This window comes from Trichoplusia ni, chromosome 21, assembly GCF_003590095.1.
Source record: "Trichoplusia ni isolate ovarian cell line Hi5 chromosome 21, tn1, whole genome shotgun sequence".
NCBI classification, from domain to species: Eukaryota; Metazoa; Arthropoda; class Insecta; order Lepidoptera; family Noctuidae; genus Trichoplusia; species Trichoplusia ni.
Window position 1 is genome coordinate 2,481,692 of NC_039498.1, and position 18,518 is coordinate 2,500,209.

The 18,518-nt window shown below is 35.2% G+C and overlaps 2 protein-coding genes across 15 annotated transcripts in view; one reads left to right on the top strand and one right to left on the bottom strand.

Moving 5' to 3' along the window:
* Positions 1–1,363, top strand: part of LOC113504338 — a 43,190-nt gene extending 41,827 nt beyond the window's left edge. Inside the window, exon 9 of the mRNA XM_026886607.1 lies at positions 804–1,363. Coding sequence (XP_026742408.1) covers positions 804–977 — 174 coding nt within the window. The 3' untranslated portion in view covers positions 978–1,363. The remainder of the gene's footprint in view (positions 1–803) is intronic.
* Positions 1–18,518, bottom strand: part of LOC113504335 (coiled-coil domain-containing protein AGAP005037) — a 269,885-nt gene that overhangs the window by 78,597 nt on the left and 172,770 nt on the right. For all 14 annotated transcript variants that reach the window (XR_003401555.1, XR_003401554.1, XM_026886597.1 and 11 more), the window contains 2 exons: positions 3,015–3,168; positions 1,652–1,720 (listed from right to left, as the gene is read on the bottom strand). Coding sequence is in view for 12 of the 14 variants with exons in the window: in XM_026886597.1 (XP_026742398.1) it covers positions 1,652–1,720; positions 3,015–3,168 (223 nt within the window). In the remaining 2 variants the exon portion in view is untranslated. The remainder of the gene's footprint in view (positions 1–1,651; positions 1,721–3,014; positions 3,169–18,518) is intronic.

Here is an 18,518-nt window from a genome sequence, read left to right on the forward strand (position 1 = left end):
TAAGATCTACATCTGAATTCGATTTCCTTGTCATATCTAATGCTTTGTTGGATGTTATTCGATGAAAATATTTGCATAAATCGAAATTGTCAACTTAAATCAATATTTACATTTCAAAATGTATATCGGAGTTGAAAACTTCAAGAACTCTGTTGAAATGATAAATCATTTGGGGACAATCGCTCGTGAATACAACTCTTCTGTAAATTTCATTTTCATAATTAAGTATGCAGCAGCAATGCCTAATAGACAAAATATAAATGGAGAAGTTCAAGACATTTGAGCAACAATATATTCCAAGAAGGCCGAACAGTTAAAATTTAACGGCTAAAGTTTGTAACACAGGCTGTGTGGTCCGTTAGACCTTTATAAGGTAATAGCAATCAAGCAATATTGGAAGCGATTACCGCGCGACCACATCAAAGTTGGCGATTAACCGAGACGCAGATACATCCTGGAAACTGTTAATAAATTGGTCTGAACCGCTCCATTTATTTATTACATTCATTTTACCTGAAGTAGGTTTCTTTTAATGATGACTCTTAGCTTCCCCTCGTATTCCTGTTGAAGGTTTGAAATAGCCGTTTCGCTAAATCATATTAAGCATTAATTGTCCATTACACAATATATAATATGTTTGTGAAATTCCCTTTCATAAAAAACTCAATGGAATTAATTGCTGAACATGATTTTAACAAAATCAAACTTTTAGTTATGATTCTGCAAAACGGCTACTAAGCCAAACCGATGATATAAACAAAAAAGCCTTACTTTTCCATAAACACGTTTGTTTTAAATTGTAGGTTGACGAAAGAGAGCCGGCCGAGGCTGAAGTGAAGGCAGTGATGCAGGTGTGCAGCGGCTGCGCCCCCGAACCCTTCAAGAAGGCTCTCGTCATCTCCTGGAGAGCCACACCCAAGAAACTCTACAGCGGCGCACACTACTACAAAGGCCTACCGATTTGCAAAGCCTTCTAAATACCTGAGTAATTTCACCGTGTCTATGATGTCTATAATGTACAAAGCCAAACTTTAACCCTACTTTACGACACAGCTTTACCTACTTAAGCATTGATATTCAAATGTTTTTCCTCTAAAGTAAAAGCCATTTATTTTAAGTGTTAACAATAATAAATATTATTAAGGTTTAAAAGTACTACAATTAATTAATTCGAGGCTGCCAGATGATTACAATCTGGGATGTTGTAAATTAGTCATTGGATGTCGGAACACATTGGGTGTTTATATTATTTATTGTAGTTGTAAGAATACATTAAATGGTTACTTGATTTTTCCTTAGTTTTTAAGTGTATCTTACCGATTTGTTACCATTTTTTTTTTAATAAAATAAATCTTTAAATATATTTAGTTATTTTTTATTACATCTGTAATTAATTAGTATAAAAGTAGACTGCACACCGCTGTAAAGTTCTAAGGACTAATACTTACTTCATTATCTCTGTCGTCTTCGCGACCTACCTTTAGATGATGTTGATCAGCATTCACTCCCACAGAATAACCAATATAACTTAGCACATGTTAAAAAAGCCAAAAGATATTGAATGCTTCACACAAATGTGGTATAAGAAAGAGACAGCGTTATCTTGTAGCTTTTCCGAGATGTGCCAGGTTACATTGGCGGCACCACTCACCTTGGACTTGTGCACGTGCTGGTGATGGTACTCCGAGTCTATCTCGGGCTCGCTGAAGTAACTCTGGTCCTGTGAAAAGAGACTTGCATTAATATAGAAAAAAAAATAAGCATCATGAACATCATCATCATTCCCCTGCTATTTATCTAAAATGTATTTGGGATCGGCAAATATAAGAAGAAAATAATTTTCTGCCAATCTAAGTTAATAAAAACTATAGTTTTAATAAAGACAGCGCAAAGACAGAGCTAGTAAAGAAAAAATAATCAACAAATTCTAAGAATATTAAAGCGAGCTGTGTTTCCTGGAAAAATATATCACGTTTAAATTAGCTATTATTTTAAAGACGTGATGAAACTGTGCAAGAAGTGTAAAAAGTAAGTACGGTTAAAATGCAATGCCAAATTACAGACGAGTTTGGAGGTTAAAATTATTAGCAGACAGTTGCTTTTTTAATCACTGTACGTCTCACAAAATCATTTTTTCTTAAGTATAATATAAACTTTTCTGTAACATTAAATAAAAAATGAATTCTATACATTCGCCATGTTCCTAATATATTTGCATCATTATCTCCTTCGCAAATTAGAAAAATAAAAAAGCGTTTGTTAAGTCTCGGAAAAATAAGTCGTGAAAAGCACACGTCTCGGTGGAAAATAGAAAAAGGATAATTCACTGGAAGGGTCGGAATTATTGTCATGTGAATGTTGTTCACACAATAGTTTATCCTTAGATAAGGCTCGACCTTATTTTTGAGATGTTACATGGAATTATTGATTGTTCTTATTTTTATCACTTTTAAAATATACTTATCGAATAGTTTGTTTATAGAAGAATATGATTTCGATTCCCAACATAAAAGATAAAATGCCTATCTCTTACCTGGAAATTTTCATCAGGCATTTGAAGCAACATTTAAATTATATCAATGTTAAAACCTACACCGTTAAAAATTATGCCTTAAATGCCCAGGAGCATTGTATTTTGTTGTCATGCAACCATGAGCTTGTCCTGACAATTGCAGTCAAGCTTAGGTCCAATCAAGTGCACTAGATATGTTGACAGTGGTACTTGGCTGAGAGAACATTGTATTGAACCAGTGCTCAATAAAACAGACGTTCCTCCTCGTAGTCCTTCAATAGCTAGCCTTTTTAAATCGATAAAGCAAACACAATCTCGCAATGCTAATCTATGGTACTATTGAACATCGAGTAAATTTCATTGCGGAAGAAACTTAACTCTATCTGTATCCAATTACCATTGAGCGTATGTCTTTAAATGTTTGATCTTAGAAGTGTAACCAGTTGAGGAGTCCTTAAGATTAAAATCTGGAATGCTGCGAAATTATTAGTGTAGGTCTTACCTGATCCCAGCTGGATGGTCCGGAACAAGAGGCAGCTCCAGCTGGCATGGCGACGGAGCCGACGCCCACAGCGCCGGGGAAGGCGCCGCCGCCGATGTCCGTCGCCTCGAACAGACGAAGGACAGAACGGTCTCGTATGTCCCGGAGATGAGCCCTGAACAAACATAAAACTAAGTAAATAATGGATATTGTTCAATCTTAAAGTAATATTACAATTGCAGAGTCCCTCTTCCCCAACTGATAAATTTTGGACGACAATGCACATTGCACGGCGTATGGCGGTGTTTCTGCCTAAGAGGTGGCAGACCCCAGAGATCCATTAATATTTCGTCATCTAAGTTAATAGTTCACAGAATTCGATAACACAATTAGTTTGAATTTTAAATTCAATTGTTAGCCTTTCGAAGATTAGCCAGAATAATATATTTAGACGATCCTTGTCTTGTGGCTGTTGTGATTAAATATGTATTTGAAGGGAAACTAAATTTTGCTATTGATAGTCCCTTGAACTTTTAACGAAAGGTACTATAAATTTATAAAGTTATAATTACTTTTACACTATTTTAAACCATAACAATTGAACTAACTAGAATGTGCGGTCACTTTCTGAGCGGACCAGAGTTCAATTTAAAATTGCGAGCTTCTGCAGAGAATATCAAAGGCCCTTTATTTTATTGAAAATGCTTTTAAGGTTAAATCATATTGGAAAATGTTATTCCATTTAGAAGACGTCTTTTGTTGCCACCTCTAGTACCTATGGTACATACGCTGTATTCTTATTGAGATACTGAAAGATACGAAGCCACGTTCAACATTCTATCTTTCAATAATTGTCGTTGACATAATATTTCTATTAAGAATATTTGCGTCAAGGCAGTGTATGCCTTAATACTGATGTGTAAGCTGATTAACGTATTATTTCTTATCCCATAATCGTCTTATTTACAGAATAAATAAATAAATAAAATATCCAATGATACATGACATTTATTTTATAAATATAGTAATTAGAGTTATGGTAACGGAGTGATTTTTTGAGCAAACATCCTGAAAGCCTTCCGGTGTTCAAAGTCAATAGGTGTAACTCAGCTAACATGGTGTAAATAAAAAATTTGGTCCTCGATTCTAAGTAAACCAATCATTCGAGAATAAGGCCACGTATTCATCTACTCATATAAAGAAATACGCATGTGATACATTCACAACAATGCGCACACAACCTCAACCCTCTACGTAGACGTCAAAAAGTTAAATTATTCCATTGTGTGTGTGTGAAGACACAACCTGTTGCGGTCTAAATTCAAGTAACATACGGCTCTTAACATAATTTTCCATCAACTTGAATATTGAGCGAATGTGGCTTTGAAATCTTCTTAATTCATTTACGTTAACGCGAAATAATAACAAATTACTGTAAGAGATGACTTGCTCGTGGATTTTCCCATTTCCTTTTCGGCTTTATCAATGAAAAGTCAATAGGTGTAAATATTTTTCAGGGCAGTACGTTTTGGACAGGGAAGTCATGCTTAATATTACGCTATCCACGTAGAAACAACTGCCCACGCGGAGAATTATGAATACATATCCGCATTATGTACGCCTAAATATCTACCAAAACATTTTATATCGTAAATCCCAAAATTAGAATACATTTTCGATTGTGCTTACAACAAACAGACGCTGATACAAATTTGTTTTCATCCGGAAAACCGACGTAACAGAAAATTGACTCAAATTCTTGTCGTTGAATATTTGACGGAAATTAATATTGCAAGAGCGTGATTTTAGTGGAACAATATCTCCAAATACCGCGAGACTTCATACAACGTTAGAGCTTCTCTATTAAAAGCTTAGTTGTTTCTAAGTTGTGCAAAGTATCTAGATACAGTAATATATTTAAGATGTATAAGTTAATGCTTGTATTAGTGGCGCCCAACGTGGGCCAGAATAACACTTAGCTTGCTAAGCGAATAATAGTTGAACAAAACTTTTTATTATAGAAAGTAAGCAATTTAACCAAAGATGAATCAATTCAGTCATTTTAAACAAGTTCCCTAGTTTTATTCATAAAGAGTGTAAGTAAAGTCAGGACATTTTAACAATTGAACGCTTTCGCGCATTCTTTAGTTCGCCGTCGGCAAAATCAAGTAATAAGAGATATTAATAAAACCCGTTTCCTAAGTCTTTAAATATGCTCATCAATTCAAAATAAGTAATTAAAGGGCAACGACAAACGAAAGATTTTTTTTTTTTTTGGAAAAACATATTTTATTCAAGTAAATGTTTGATTAAAAAAAATAGTTTATATTAGCGCCGAATAAAGTTTTCATTATTATTATTCATTATTAAAAACCACATAAGGCAATTAATTACCAGTTTTTTATAATTGTAGTAGAAATATTTCGGTATTTATTTTAAATTAACAATATTACTAAAATTTATTGTTATTAATTATGGAACCCATTTTAGCAATGTTAAACTTGTATTAAAACCGAAAAACCGACGAAGAAGATTTTAAAATTAAAATAACGCGATGAAACTTTACTAAAAGATATTAGAATTCAATAAAATCATATAAAACAAGTTCTTAAACACGTCCGATACAAAATATATGTACAATAACAAAACAACTAACAATAAAGGTCAGGGGTACGGTAAAAATAAAAATAGGCACAAACATCCCTAATAAAAATAACAAATAACTTGTAAACATAATAATAACATGCTATAATACGAAAACAGAGGACAGGTAAAGGTTTAAAAATAAAATAAAGGCTAAATAATATTTTTATTAAAAAAAATACGCAAAAAATAAATAATTAAATTATGTGAATTATTTAATAACTTACGGGCAACGATAGTCGTGTATATGCGTGAAACTACGGCTTGGCCGCATCGTGAAGCGCGCCTTTAACTTTTCGTCGGGCAGCTGTACGGATGGTCCAGAGTCGGGAGGAACACTGATTGCGAGCCTCCCTCCGATGGGGCGCGCTCCCCGCGCGGCACTCTCACCGCACTCTCCCGCCAAAATTACTTATTATACGCGGACTATTCGTTTATTATAACAATAAAATACAAATTTTACTACGTATTTTTTTTAATTTCTTTTGAATTTTTATAAAATTTCTTATAAGTAATTGACGCAACTTGAAGTTTTGTCATATTCAATGCTAATTAAATAGCTATAGCATTTATTTTATTATACAAAATGGAAATACGAAACTACAGTTATTAAAAATTTCTTAATTTCACTAAATTTGTCTGAAGTCTAAGATCTCTCTCTGTCTAGCGAGGGCTAACTACATTGGCAGAAGCAGGATAGAGTATCACATTAGACACGCCCCTATTCGACGGAAGCGACGTTCCGTGTAAATGATTTTCCGGCACGAAAATGAAATAACACACAGCGGTTAATAAATAAATACTGGTCACAAATTTTTGATTTTTTGTCTATTTTTCAAAGAACAAGGAAGTAAAACTTACCACCACCGATAGGTGTTAAACCGGTACAAAAACAAACGTTCCGGAACATTGTTCCACATTTTCGGGATTACTCAACATTGTATCATAGACCTTAGCATCTTTATACGATAACATAATATATAATACTAATGTAAGTTGTAAGTGGATATAGGTCAGCGAATACTAATAATATTATTGAGACAATAACATGTTGAAAACTTCTCTCGACACTAATCGACAATTCGAGCGTTAACTTATCATGTTGCCTTCGGAAATGGAAGAAAACCTTACTGTGACTATTAATATTTGTTGTGTTATGTCTATGTTAATATGAAACTCGTCAAGTATGGGTATGAGAACATTCGATTTTTCAACTCTTGTGTGAAATAATTGTGTCTGAAGTTCCGCCTGTAAGAAAATCAGTTTGGTAAAACTAATCTCATCTTTTGCGAGATGAGCCAGTGATGTGACTTTTGCTAAATGATTTTAAACACTCGATTGGATATTCAATAGTTTCCAGCTTTTTCTCTGCCCTAGTTATAGACAAATGTTTGTCGGACAATTGAAAACCATACGACTGGCATTCAAAGAGATCAGTTTGTCCGCGACGTGAATACCCCCGAGATTTCGTGAAGAGACCGTCCCCGGTTTGCATTTGTTCGGAAGCCAGAGCAAGCCTCGAGAGCCTTAATAGTGGCGCATGAGTTTCTCTAACTACAACTCTAGGTGGCGACCACTCAAAGGAGCTTGTCAGAACTTTAACCGAGTATTCGCCAAGAATCTCTGAGAGTCTGTTTTGTAATTAGTGTTAGGCCAATACAAATACCGCTATGATTTGGTTGTTACCTTTTACTGGTAGTATGTTTATTTATTGCTAATATGCTTTGTTGTACGAAATTTCAAAAGTTTATTACGTCATCTTTTTTACGCTTGATAAATTTTGTCGTCAGCAACGCCGAACGGCGTGGTTGAATACTTGTAAAAGGAATTATGGCTAATTGACGAAAAGAAAATAATATATGATGATACTGTACACCCCAAATAACCGTAAATTTTAGTTTTACGGATAAATCTTAGAATGCATCAACACGAGTCGGTAAATGTAAGAATACTTATATAAAATGTTTTATTTTATTTGATTGATAGTGTAAGAACTTATTCCACGCTATTTTTTTTGCAAGTGACTACTTATGTATATACTTGGTAACACTTAATGTGTGAAGATAATTCACGTCTAGGTTGACAATCATCTAAGTCAAGCTAAATTAGAACTGCTACAATGAAAGAACCGCGCGAGCGAAGCGTGCGTACCGCGACAACACTCCGAACGTAACATTTACTATATCTAGAAAAATTATAATAAATTTATGTAAACTCCAATAAGCGATAACAAAATTAAAATGTATGTTCAATTCTAATATTGGGGAATCTTAAAGAGAGGTGGTTAAAAGTTGAAGAACTGCGATCATTATCATCGATACGGACTTTTACCAATAACGGTTAATAAATCTTGGGCTTTACTGGAAAACTGCATGCAGTCATGTTTATCCAAGAGTCAAGCCTATCTTCTAAGAATTGAGTTCTAGCGTTGTAATTTATAACAGAATCATTTTACAAAACTACCCAAAAATGAACTCGCAATTAACGTAATTAAAATTTCGTATAGTGCAGGAATTAAGAAACATTTTTACTAAATATGAGAGACATCTCAGCTGTATGAATGCATAAAACCTGTTTTGTTACGAAAACCCCGAGTTAACAGGTGTTCATCGAGACTGCGGTTCACAGAGGGTGCACAGATTTGTTAATGCTAGGCAACCGAGACTATTAAGCGGAGTAAAGCATAAGCCCTACGTCGGAAGGGGACGCCGCTATTGTCAGACCAGGCGGACCCCCCAGGGTACCTACCTTAAATACTTGAGTTTAGAATACTGCAGGTTAAAAAGAGAGATGAAGCTCTACATTGTGTAGTGCGCTGTCCTGCTCCTATGACTGCAACTGTATTCTGTACGAGATAGTGATAAGCACCTTTGTTACAGTTCCCCGTGACAGACAGAAGTAACATATACAGCGACATGTTTTAATTATATTTGCGTGTATTGTGTCCAATCGGTTTAAATATAGAGTCTTTTAAACCTTGGAAAATTGACTTTAGAAAAGTTTTCTGGTTTGATTGGTTTATTAAAAAGACAAATTCAATTTTCTACTCGAAGTAGTAGAAAAATTGGTGCGATGTTTGCATGTATACTGCAGGTACTGTAGACGGTCTCAGACTGAATATTTAACATCCAAGGCTGTACGACCAACGTGGAATACACAAACCCGTTACTATTTTATACAATTTTATTTATTTATGTTGGCCCAAAAATTCAATGTACCAATGTAGTGAACCAATAACTTCATACGATACAAAAACATATTTTAGAACTTTTTGTACGGCGACAGGTGTTGCTTGTGCATAAAACAATAGTTTATTCCGATATCGATATTGTTTATAGCGATTTCAACGACACGAATAATTCATTACTTGTATGGCATGACAACACGAAGTAAAAATGTTTTGTGGATAAATTCACTCGTTTTTGTATGGAATATGAATAGTAACAAAACGTTTTTGATTACTCATGCTGAGAGGCTGAAGAGACTTAATTAGCAATATTGTTGAACTGTCTTCAATTTTTAGGGTTCCGTACCTCAAAAGTAAAAAACGGAACCCTTATAGGATCATTTTGTTGTCCGTCTGTCCGTCCGTCCGTCTGTCCGTCCGTCCGTCCGTCTGTCAAGACCCTTTTTCTCGGGAACGCGTGGAGGTATGAAGCTGAAATTTATATCAATTACTCAGGTCTACTGTCCCTTGAAGCTGTGAAAAAATCAAACTTCTAAGCCAACGCAGTCAAAAGATACAGCCGTTTATGCCGCAAATTTTCGACACTTGCAAGGGAATCAAAACCTACAGGGTGCTTCCCGTGAACTCAGAATCTTGAAATTTGGTACGAAGCAACGTCTTATAGCATAGATAAAGGAAAAATTACGAAAACCATAAATTTTTAGTTACATTTCAAAATATATATTTATATGACTCGATTGTCGTAATGAACGAACTTTGTAAACCTTGCAGGTTTGTACGGAACCCTCGGTGCGCGAGTCCGACTCGCACTTGGCCGGGTTTTTTGGAAATAGCTTGTTTATCGATAGTCCTCTCTTTATGTATGTACTTTTTGTTTTATACTCTTTTCTGAAACTGAGGCACTTGTGTCTAGGCTATAACTTTGCACAAGTAGTTGATCGATCGAGGGTTAAGCTACATTTAGTACGGTCGGTCCGTAGATCGTCTTTGTCATAACGAATACCTCCGTGTTTCAGAAGGCATGTTTAATTGTGGGTCCTAGCTTTTATTTATATGCATATCTTTGACAGTTCTTAGGTAATTAGTTGGTAGAAAGTCTTACTAAACAAATTGTGTTGCCCAAGTAACAGGGTTGAGGAGCTCAGGTAAAATATTGATATTTAGCTGCATCCATTTAGACTGGAAGCCGACCCTAACAAGCTAAGCTGATAAAGACTCTAAAATCTGTTATAATTTTCGTTATAACTGACTTAATTAACATATTACTTTAAATTTACTAAAAAAGTATTACAAACATACAGTTTTTATTAAAAGAATAAAATTGATTTAAGATCTTTTTACATGTCGAAAATCTGTACCCGTTTTCACACCGGAGGCTTAAATATTGTTTTTTTTTGCGTCATACCTAGCACCAATTTTCATTGAAAGCAAGTAGGTATAAGTAGCTATTATTAAAACTTTTTTCAGTGCTCAGATACCTAGGTAGTCAGTTCTGAGAATAAAAAGACTTGGGCCTCTTTACGAATTTTAAGTTTACGAATCGCTCGAATGGACTGAACTGACAAGTCAAAGTCACATATCCCTTGTCGACAAAGTTATTTCGATACATTTGAAGCTTTCTACAAAAACAAGCTTTGATTTTGTTTCACCTGTTCCGCAGTCTATTTGTAATATTCACGGATTTTGAATTCTCTGATATTTTAGCAACGTATGTATATTGCGTGACCATGCAATATTATGACATTACTTGGAGCTGATCTGATGGAGCTGGCTAAAAAGATCGTCAAGTTTAGCTTCGTTTGCACTGTCTTTTCGAGAACTTGGATTCCAAAGGAGTATCTTTATGAAAATTAAGGAACTGAATGTAAAAAGATGGCGCAAAGTAGCTAGAGGGAGCGAAAAGCTCGAAGTCACTGATCTCTGTGATCACTTAGATAACACAAATGGAAGAAAGAACAAATTGATTGATTTCCGAAAACTAACATTTAGAACAGGAGGAGGAGCTCGTGGTTAAGCTATAACCGCATAAGTGATTCGATCACAGGTTAAGCTATGCTTGACGCGGTTGATCCGAAGATGGGTGACCATCTTTGTCATAGCGAGTTCCTCCGTGTTACGGAAGGCACGTTAAATAGTGGGTCCCGGCTGTTATTCCTACATCTTTGACAGTCGTTACAGGTAGTCAGAAGCTTGAAAAGGCTGACAGCCAGTCTAACCAAGGGGTGTCGTGTTGCCTAGGTAACTGGGTTGAGGAGGTCAGATAGGCAGTCGCTCCTTGTAAAACACTGGTACTTAGCTGAAACCGGTTGGACTGGTAGCCGACCCCAAAATAGTTGGGAAAAGGCTAGGCCGATGATGGGTTTATAGTCTTCACAGTAGGGCTGAGGAGAAGTTGCATTACTACACGTCGACGTTGATTAGATCGTTCCAAATTCTTTCATTGACAAAGCAGAGCACTCTTGTCATTATACTGTTTTCCAACACAACTCTATTACTAAGGCTCTGCTGTCTTATATTGGAATGGGATAGAAGCAATGGTTGGTAGAAGGAAATTAATTTGATTGGGGCCCTATGATTTACGCGAGATCGAGTTGACCCGTTTATGGATTTGTTTTTTTATGATCGTGTTCTTGCCTTACTAACTGTATTTATCAATATTAAGTGTATAAAAACACCAAAAAAAGCATTTTAAGTCTTGAAATAAATCTATGTTTATTTTTTAACCGGCTAAAGAGTAAACAATGTCGTTTGCAGTAACTCGGACAGGCATCAATATTATTCTTTTGATCAACTGAACAGCGGAGGCATGTTTTGATGTGAAACCTTATAGAGTGCAAGTGACAGGCTTTGTAGTGGTGTCGTGTGTTGTGCATGAAACCAGCGATGAGGTACTGAAATTGTATACTTAATTTTATTTAAAGCCATCACGGTGATCAAACGCGACAACTTTTCTTTAGGAATTTGTGAAAAAAACATTTTCTTCATAATAATATTTAGTCAAGTTAATTCTACATTAGGATAGTAGGGTCCTTTAAATGATTGCAGAACGACTTATAATAGGGAAAAGGGACGCTCTTGTGAGAGTGTTGAGTATATAACGACTGTCCGAACCGTACTGTATAACGAACGCGATGCATCCTTCAAGGACGTTACGGATAAGAAGGACATTAATTTAAGGTTTATTTTAAACTGATTAACCACATAACAGTATAAGGCGAATTTGACTATGCTTAACGCTTATGCTTAGCACATCATTATTTATTTAATAACAGTGTACTGGTGCGTATTTCTATTATTATATATTTTATTTGGACAAAACCTGCACTGAGGGATTTTATCCTTGTGTCAAGCGTTTGTGAAAACACAAAATGACTCAGTGGGTTTGTTGTGGTTATACCACTCGCGATCTAATGAACTAATCGTGCTGACTCCGCCATCAGTCTCTAATTAAGGACTCCAGTTGGGTCCGCAACTAGTTGGGCTATCCCGACAAATACGCGCAAAAAAATATGAACAGGCATCCTTCGCAATCTTATTTTTTCAAACAACAATAACAGCAGGTGTTAATAATATTCTGTCAATACAACAAAATGTTTTACGATTAGAAACTTACAAGACTACATACTTTCAAACGTTTTACTTTTTATGTAATAGTATTAATATCGATTCACTTCATCTTACTTACTTTTCTAAATTAAACATTGTGTTATATGAACACGTAATAGAATTACACAGCAAGCCCATCTTCTTCATTTCCCAGACGTTTGTAACAAGAGATCGTTATAAACTTCTTAAAAATACTTATTAGACTACATTCCAGATTCTGAATGAGTACCCTTTCATTAATAGTTAAATCACATTAGTATCCTTAAAATCGTTTTAAAGATACCTCGTTATGCTAAAGATCAGATAGGTACACTAAAATAATCTATTAAAAAGAATTCAAGGTTACTTGCTGTCTCTGAAATCAAATTACAACAGCGTCAAATCAGATGCATGTTATCGTAACATTGCATTGTCACATAATTTACATATGCATGCAAAATTTCAGCGCAATCGGAAACTGGGAACCGAATCAAATTTAATTTACAAGATTTGATTACAGACAGAGGGGCAGGCCGGGGCACAAACTACATAAAATTGAAAAAGCCAAACTGGAAATCATTGATAAAATGAAAGTTCTATAAAAAACAGTAACTAATATAAAAATTGAGGGGGTAGTCTGTGTTTAAACCTAATAGCAACACAATAAAGACAGCTTAATCTTGCAAAGGAATAATATCTAAATATTGATGGCTAACCGTGGAAAGATAGTTGTGAAATAATTTTGTCACATTCTCTCATTTCGTTCTTTTAAAATAGATAAGCTCTTTTGGGCATTTTCATCTTCATTATTAATCCCCGAACCGAATGCCAGGTATACTTGAGTGCGGACTCAAATGAAAGTGCAATGAAATAAAATATTGATGACTTCATCAAGAGAAAATTCGATAGTCAAGTGAGACTATCAAAAGTGTATAACAACACCTCAGGTGATTGTCGATTATTGATTATTTGATTTTTAATTTCGCCTTTCTATATTGCCTGGCATTAATGCAGTATATTATGCCTGTATTGAAAGATTGCGAGTGTATTGTAACGTTTGATGATTCTTCACGTTCAAAAGAATGGTATAAACGTACCTGATCCCCAGGATAAGCGCACTGGGTATTTTTATCAACCGTTACACCGCGGGCAACAGATAGTATGAAGATAAAGGCGAACATCTTATATGTATACAGTAAAATCCTATACAGGTCACCTAGACACTTTTACATCGCATTGGAAAAGTGAACAACCTTGTATACAAATAAATCAAGCTTTTAAAATGCTTTTTGAAGATCTTTTTATAAAAGTAGCAAATTTTGTGAAAAAAGAAAACAGACCTCTACACAAAAAACAAAACACAAATGGCTAACTAGTATAAAAAACATTTCGCCCGTATTAACATCGTTGTAAGATTATGGGTTGGTTTTTCTCTTTCCGGCTAATGTATGTATATCCAAATATCTTATTTCAAGTACCTAGCTTTGTAGTCGTGGTTGAGGTCACCACGCCAAACCCACTGATCGCGACGTGTCGCGGGATCGATCCCCGCGGAGGACAAGAATTTGTGCGATCCACTAATGCTTGTTCTGAGACTGGGTGTCTTTGTGCACGTGATTTGTATGTATGTAAACCCCCCCGCCGCGACACAAGGATTAAGTTCCTTACTGCGGGTATTTTATTTTATTTTCTTACTGCGGTAAGTTTTATTTTTATAAACAAAGAAAAGTAAAAATTGTTGTCAAACAGAGAAAATTATTATTCATATTTTATTATCGTCTTCGCTACAGCAGTCTGGGCCGTACCCTTAGCGGACATAATAAAGGCGAACTCAGTATAGGGGCTGGTCTGCACACGAAAACACTAGGAAAGAGATATTTTTCTTATAGAAGCAAATAAACACATGCCTTCGCGAACAGCATTAATGCGATATAATAATATAAGCAATACTGCACACCACCGCCCGGAATGCTTTATTGCACTCTCCCGAAGCACAAACGATCGACAGACTTAACGTAAAGTGTGGTACAGAATACTTAGATGAGGGTGACTTTCACACCACTAGAACAACGTCAAATCTGCGGAAAATCATATTAGCATGGGCTAACTCCGCCTAGAGCTCCCGGTAATGTCCTAAATATTTAAACTGCTCTACACGTTCAGGTCAGTAGGTGTTTCGATGGCATCCTCGCTTCGCTTGCATGAAAAAATATATTATATTGGCTTCTTCTTTCGTTATTTATCAACCTAGGATTAGGTAGGTAGGTATTTATTAATAAATATGAATATAAAATTGAATAGTCGATATTTTTAATAACCAAATCATACCGTTGACTCCGTAGTTTTTCATCAAAAAACCAAGAAAAAACTGAGACAGACTTGATGAAATCTGTATGGGACCCAATGACACCTATTTCACGATAAATAAAAAAAAAACAACAAAATCGTTCATCAAACATAAAAAAGCAATCAAAATAGGTAAATAGGAATGGAGATCAACCTCCTTTTTGAAATCGGTTGAAAAAAAAGAAAAAGAAAATAATTCTACGTTCGCCAATCGTAACAACCGCCATTGAAATTGAAAAGCAGTTCAACAGGTTTATTGGCAATAACAGAATGGGTACAACACAATAGAAAATATAAGATAACGCATTTCTTTATTGTTTGTCACCAACAATCAAGTCGTTCACTTTCATAAAACTTCACTGTTTCGTATCCTAGTCAAATAAATCAAAATGTCAAGTACCGGTACCTTTCACCGGTTTCACCTTAGCATGTAGCTCAATCTAGTGGCAATATTTAGCAACTTTCCGCCTATTAATAGTATGAGTCATAATGCAAAGTACGCAAAGCCGATAAATTTTATCGACAGATGGCGTTGTATTCAATCATGTGACACGGTTCGTATTGAGGTTTTCACTTTAGTTGGTACAAGAAACTGTCGTCAGATGTCAATACGGTACTCTGCATGATCCCGACTTCAAGTTCAACGTACAAGTTCAGATTCGATCCCGCAGTTACGTTCCACTTCGGGTGTATCGATGGGTAGTATACGCTCTAATATATGTAAGTTTCAAGGGTTTTGCTGCCGGTATAGTAGATTGTTTTCGTTTTAGGATTAATTTTACGACTGGACATGTTTATGTTCGTGGTAAAGCTACTCATGATAATATTAGGTTCTTGTACCTAAATGATATTAGCATTTTATTGAACTGACCACTTTGATCTGAAATCTGCTCATTGAGTAGGAATTAACTAGTACATTTAAGTTTTAAAAACAGCCATTAATTTGCGTATTTTTGGCTTCAATGGGTTCATTTTGAAAATTTCGACCTTCACAACCAATCCCGCGGACGGCCGGAGTCTAAAGTGAAAAATAAATAATTAAACGCAATTGGTTGTGAAAGCACTTCAAACATAGCTTCAGGCTTCGAGGTATTTAATAAAACTGTATTACCTCTTAAAACAAATCGGGAAAGTAAAAAAACTTGAAATCATGAACCGAGGTATTCGAACTTGCAAATACGCGTCGACTGCTGTTGTAGTTGCTTAACCAAAACCTTAAGTAGGGTTTTAACTCTGGAAATATAGCCCTACCCTATACGATAATGGCTCAGAAAAAGTTGCTTGTGACTTTTACCTAGATAAGCGCCGGTGTCGTTCACAACAGTTTCTTCAAATCTGGTCAAACGATATTTTTAAAGAACTACCTACGAAACAACCAAGATTGGTGATCGCCACTGCTGCTTGAAGATAACGCTAGAAAAATATCGAGGCCGTTGCTGCAATTCATACCACTTTTAAAAAAAGCTTTCGATTCTCGCTCTCATTGATTTTTTTTACAGGTATCAGAACACCAACTCTGAGATGGCAAAAGTGCGTAGATAACATGGTTACATTTGATTAATTCAAAACATTCAACAACAAAACTGACTTCATATTAATGATAACTTTGATCTTAAACGTGTTTTTCAAGGATTTGTATCTTTGTGATCTTTTCCTACTTTATTTCCTATGGTGCATCTTACATTTGTGGTTAGTACTTCTCAGCACATTGCGGGCGAAGATATGTCTCGCCTCATTTTTCGGTTCATTTGTCTCGATTAACTAGTCGCGCAGAGTTTTAAGGAAGAACATTACATCAAATTACTTAAAGCTATTTTTTAGGTATGCTATCATTGTACAAATTTGATTAAGTACCTCATGTGGGTGCTTAATTTGGATGGAGCTCATCGAAATAAATCGACCACAAGGTATTTAATACTAAATTAAACATTGTTTGCGGCTTTCATGGTTAAATTTTAATTAGCATTATCGGGTTATGTTAATAATCACATTTTATTTCAGTAAATATCATCACAGAAATCCGAGTATTCAACTCAAATGTGCTTCTAACATTTATGGTTTAGCGGCTAATTCGTTAACATAGACTGTGTCTGTGTAAATTTATTAATATATACAGGGAATGTGGGTATGAGGATTATATGATCAAAAGCTGCTGTCTGAGATACAGGCCAAATTAAATGAGAAAATCGGTTCAGTACAAATGAGACTCGCAACATTGAGGTTTCCGTTTATATTCAGGTAATATTTGTTGTAGACAGGTAATACATAATTTGTGAAAATTTCAACTGTCTTATTTACACGGTTCATGTAACACAGGATGGTGACAAAAAGAAGAATAGGGTGACAGAAAGCAAGGCCTCCCAAAAAACAATATCTGGGGGCACGGCCGACCATCCTTTTGTAACTTCGCCTGAAAACACATGTACATTCAATTATTTAGTGCGATGGCCAAGTCTCGATATATTTATATAAAACATTCAAGAATTTTAATATTGATATACGTCACTATAAGATGCTGTTAATTATTACGTAACAACTTAATGCTTCGAGTACGGAGATTCCAGACACAATAAAATCGATTTTCAATTGTTATGGACCACGATCGTGGTCTTAGAGACTGGACGTATTAAGACAGAAGGTTACTTAAGTAGAGACTAAATAAATTAATAACCGACTTGGTATTACATGGATCTCACAACTTTACACCGCAGAACAACTGAGTTGCGAGACTTGGTTTTTTTTGACAAGTATTTTTTTGATGGGATCATGTTTGCAATTAAATATTTAAAACAGTGTAAAGAAAAAAAATGTTAACCTCAGACAGAACGAGAACTTGCAACTACTGTCTAAATGCCAGTCACTTTACTAATTAAGCTAAAAGTAACAGAAGTAACGAGCGGTCCCGTGGCCTCAGAAACTTTAAACAAGTCGGGCTGGATACTTGTAGGTGGCAATCGTTCTACTCACTAACTCTTTGACGATAGCGAAGTTAGATTAGTACACGACAGAGTAATAAATAGCAGCCAAGTTGATTCATCTGTCCGATAAAAATTTACTACTTATAGTTGGTAATATTTAAGATTTCATTTTTGCTAGCATTACCTACTGCGTTACGACACGAGAAGAGAAAAAGGGAGAGCTAAGGTGAGGACCTTAGCTCTCCCTTTTTTTAATTATATAACCATTTATATTTTAGTACATATGGTTAGGTGACATGTCACCTTATATGAAGTTCATGATAATATAATAGACAAGGGAGAATCCCCTCTTTAAGGGGAATTGAATTGTACGCTCGATACCACAATACTTTTTGTTTGTAGTTTTAGGATAATGATAGGTCTTGGGTAGCATTTCTGTCCATACTGTGGTTCTACTAATTTTTTTTTCGTTACTTTGTATAAATGTGTGTCTATGACATAGCCTTAAAAGTATTATTAGCAAAATCCGGCTTACGCTTCTTCTTCGCATCATTATTACAAATAGAATCTCGATTGTACTTTAAGCTTTGAAAATTCACGATAAAAATTTGTTTGGGGAGGTAATTTATACAAGGTATATGTTACAATACCGGGCTAAGAGGTTATCTTAAAAAGAGTTAGTACTACAAGAGATGTGTAGCAAAGCATTTAGTTAAATAAACTACTAATAATTATTAACTTTCTTCTCTGTAGCCTTTACAGAATCTTTAAATTTTATTTTGGTTTCCTAAAGCATATCCCTGAAGGGTTTATCTGGAGGGGTAACAGTTAAATTAAAATGAATAA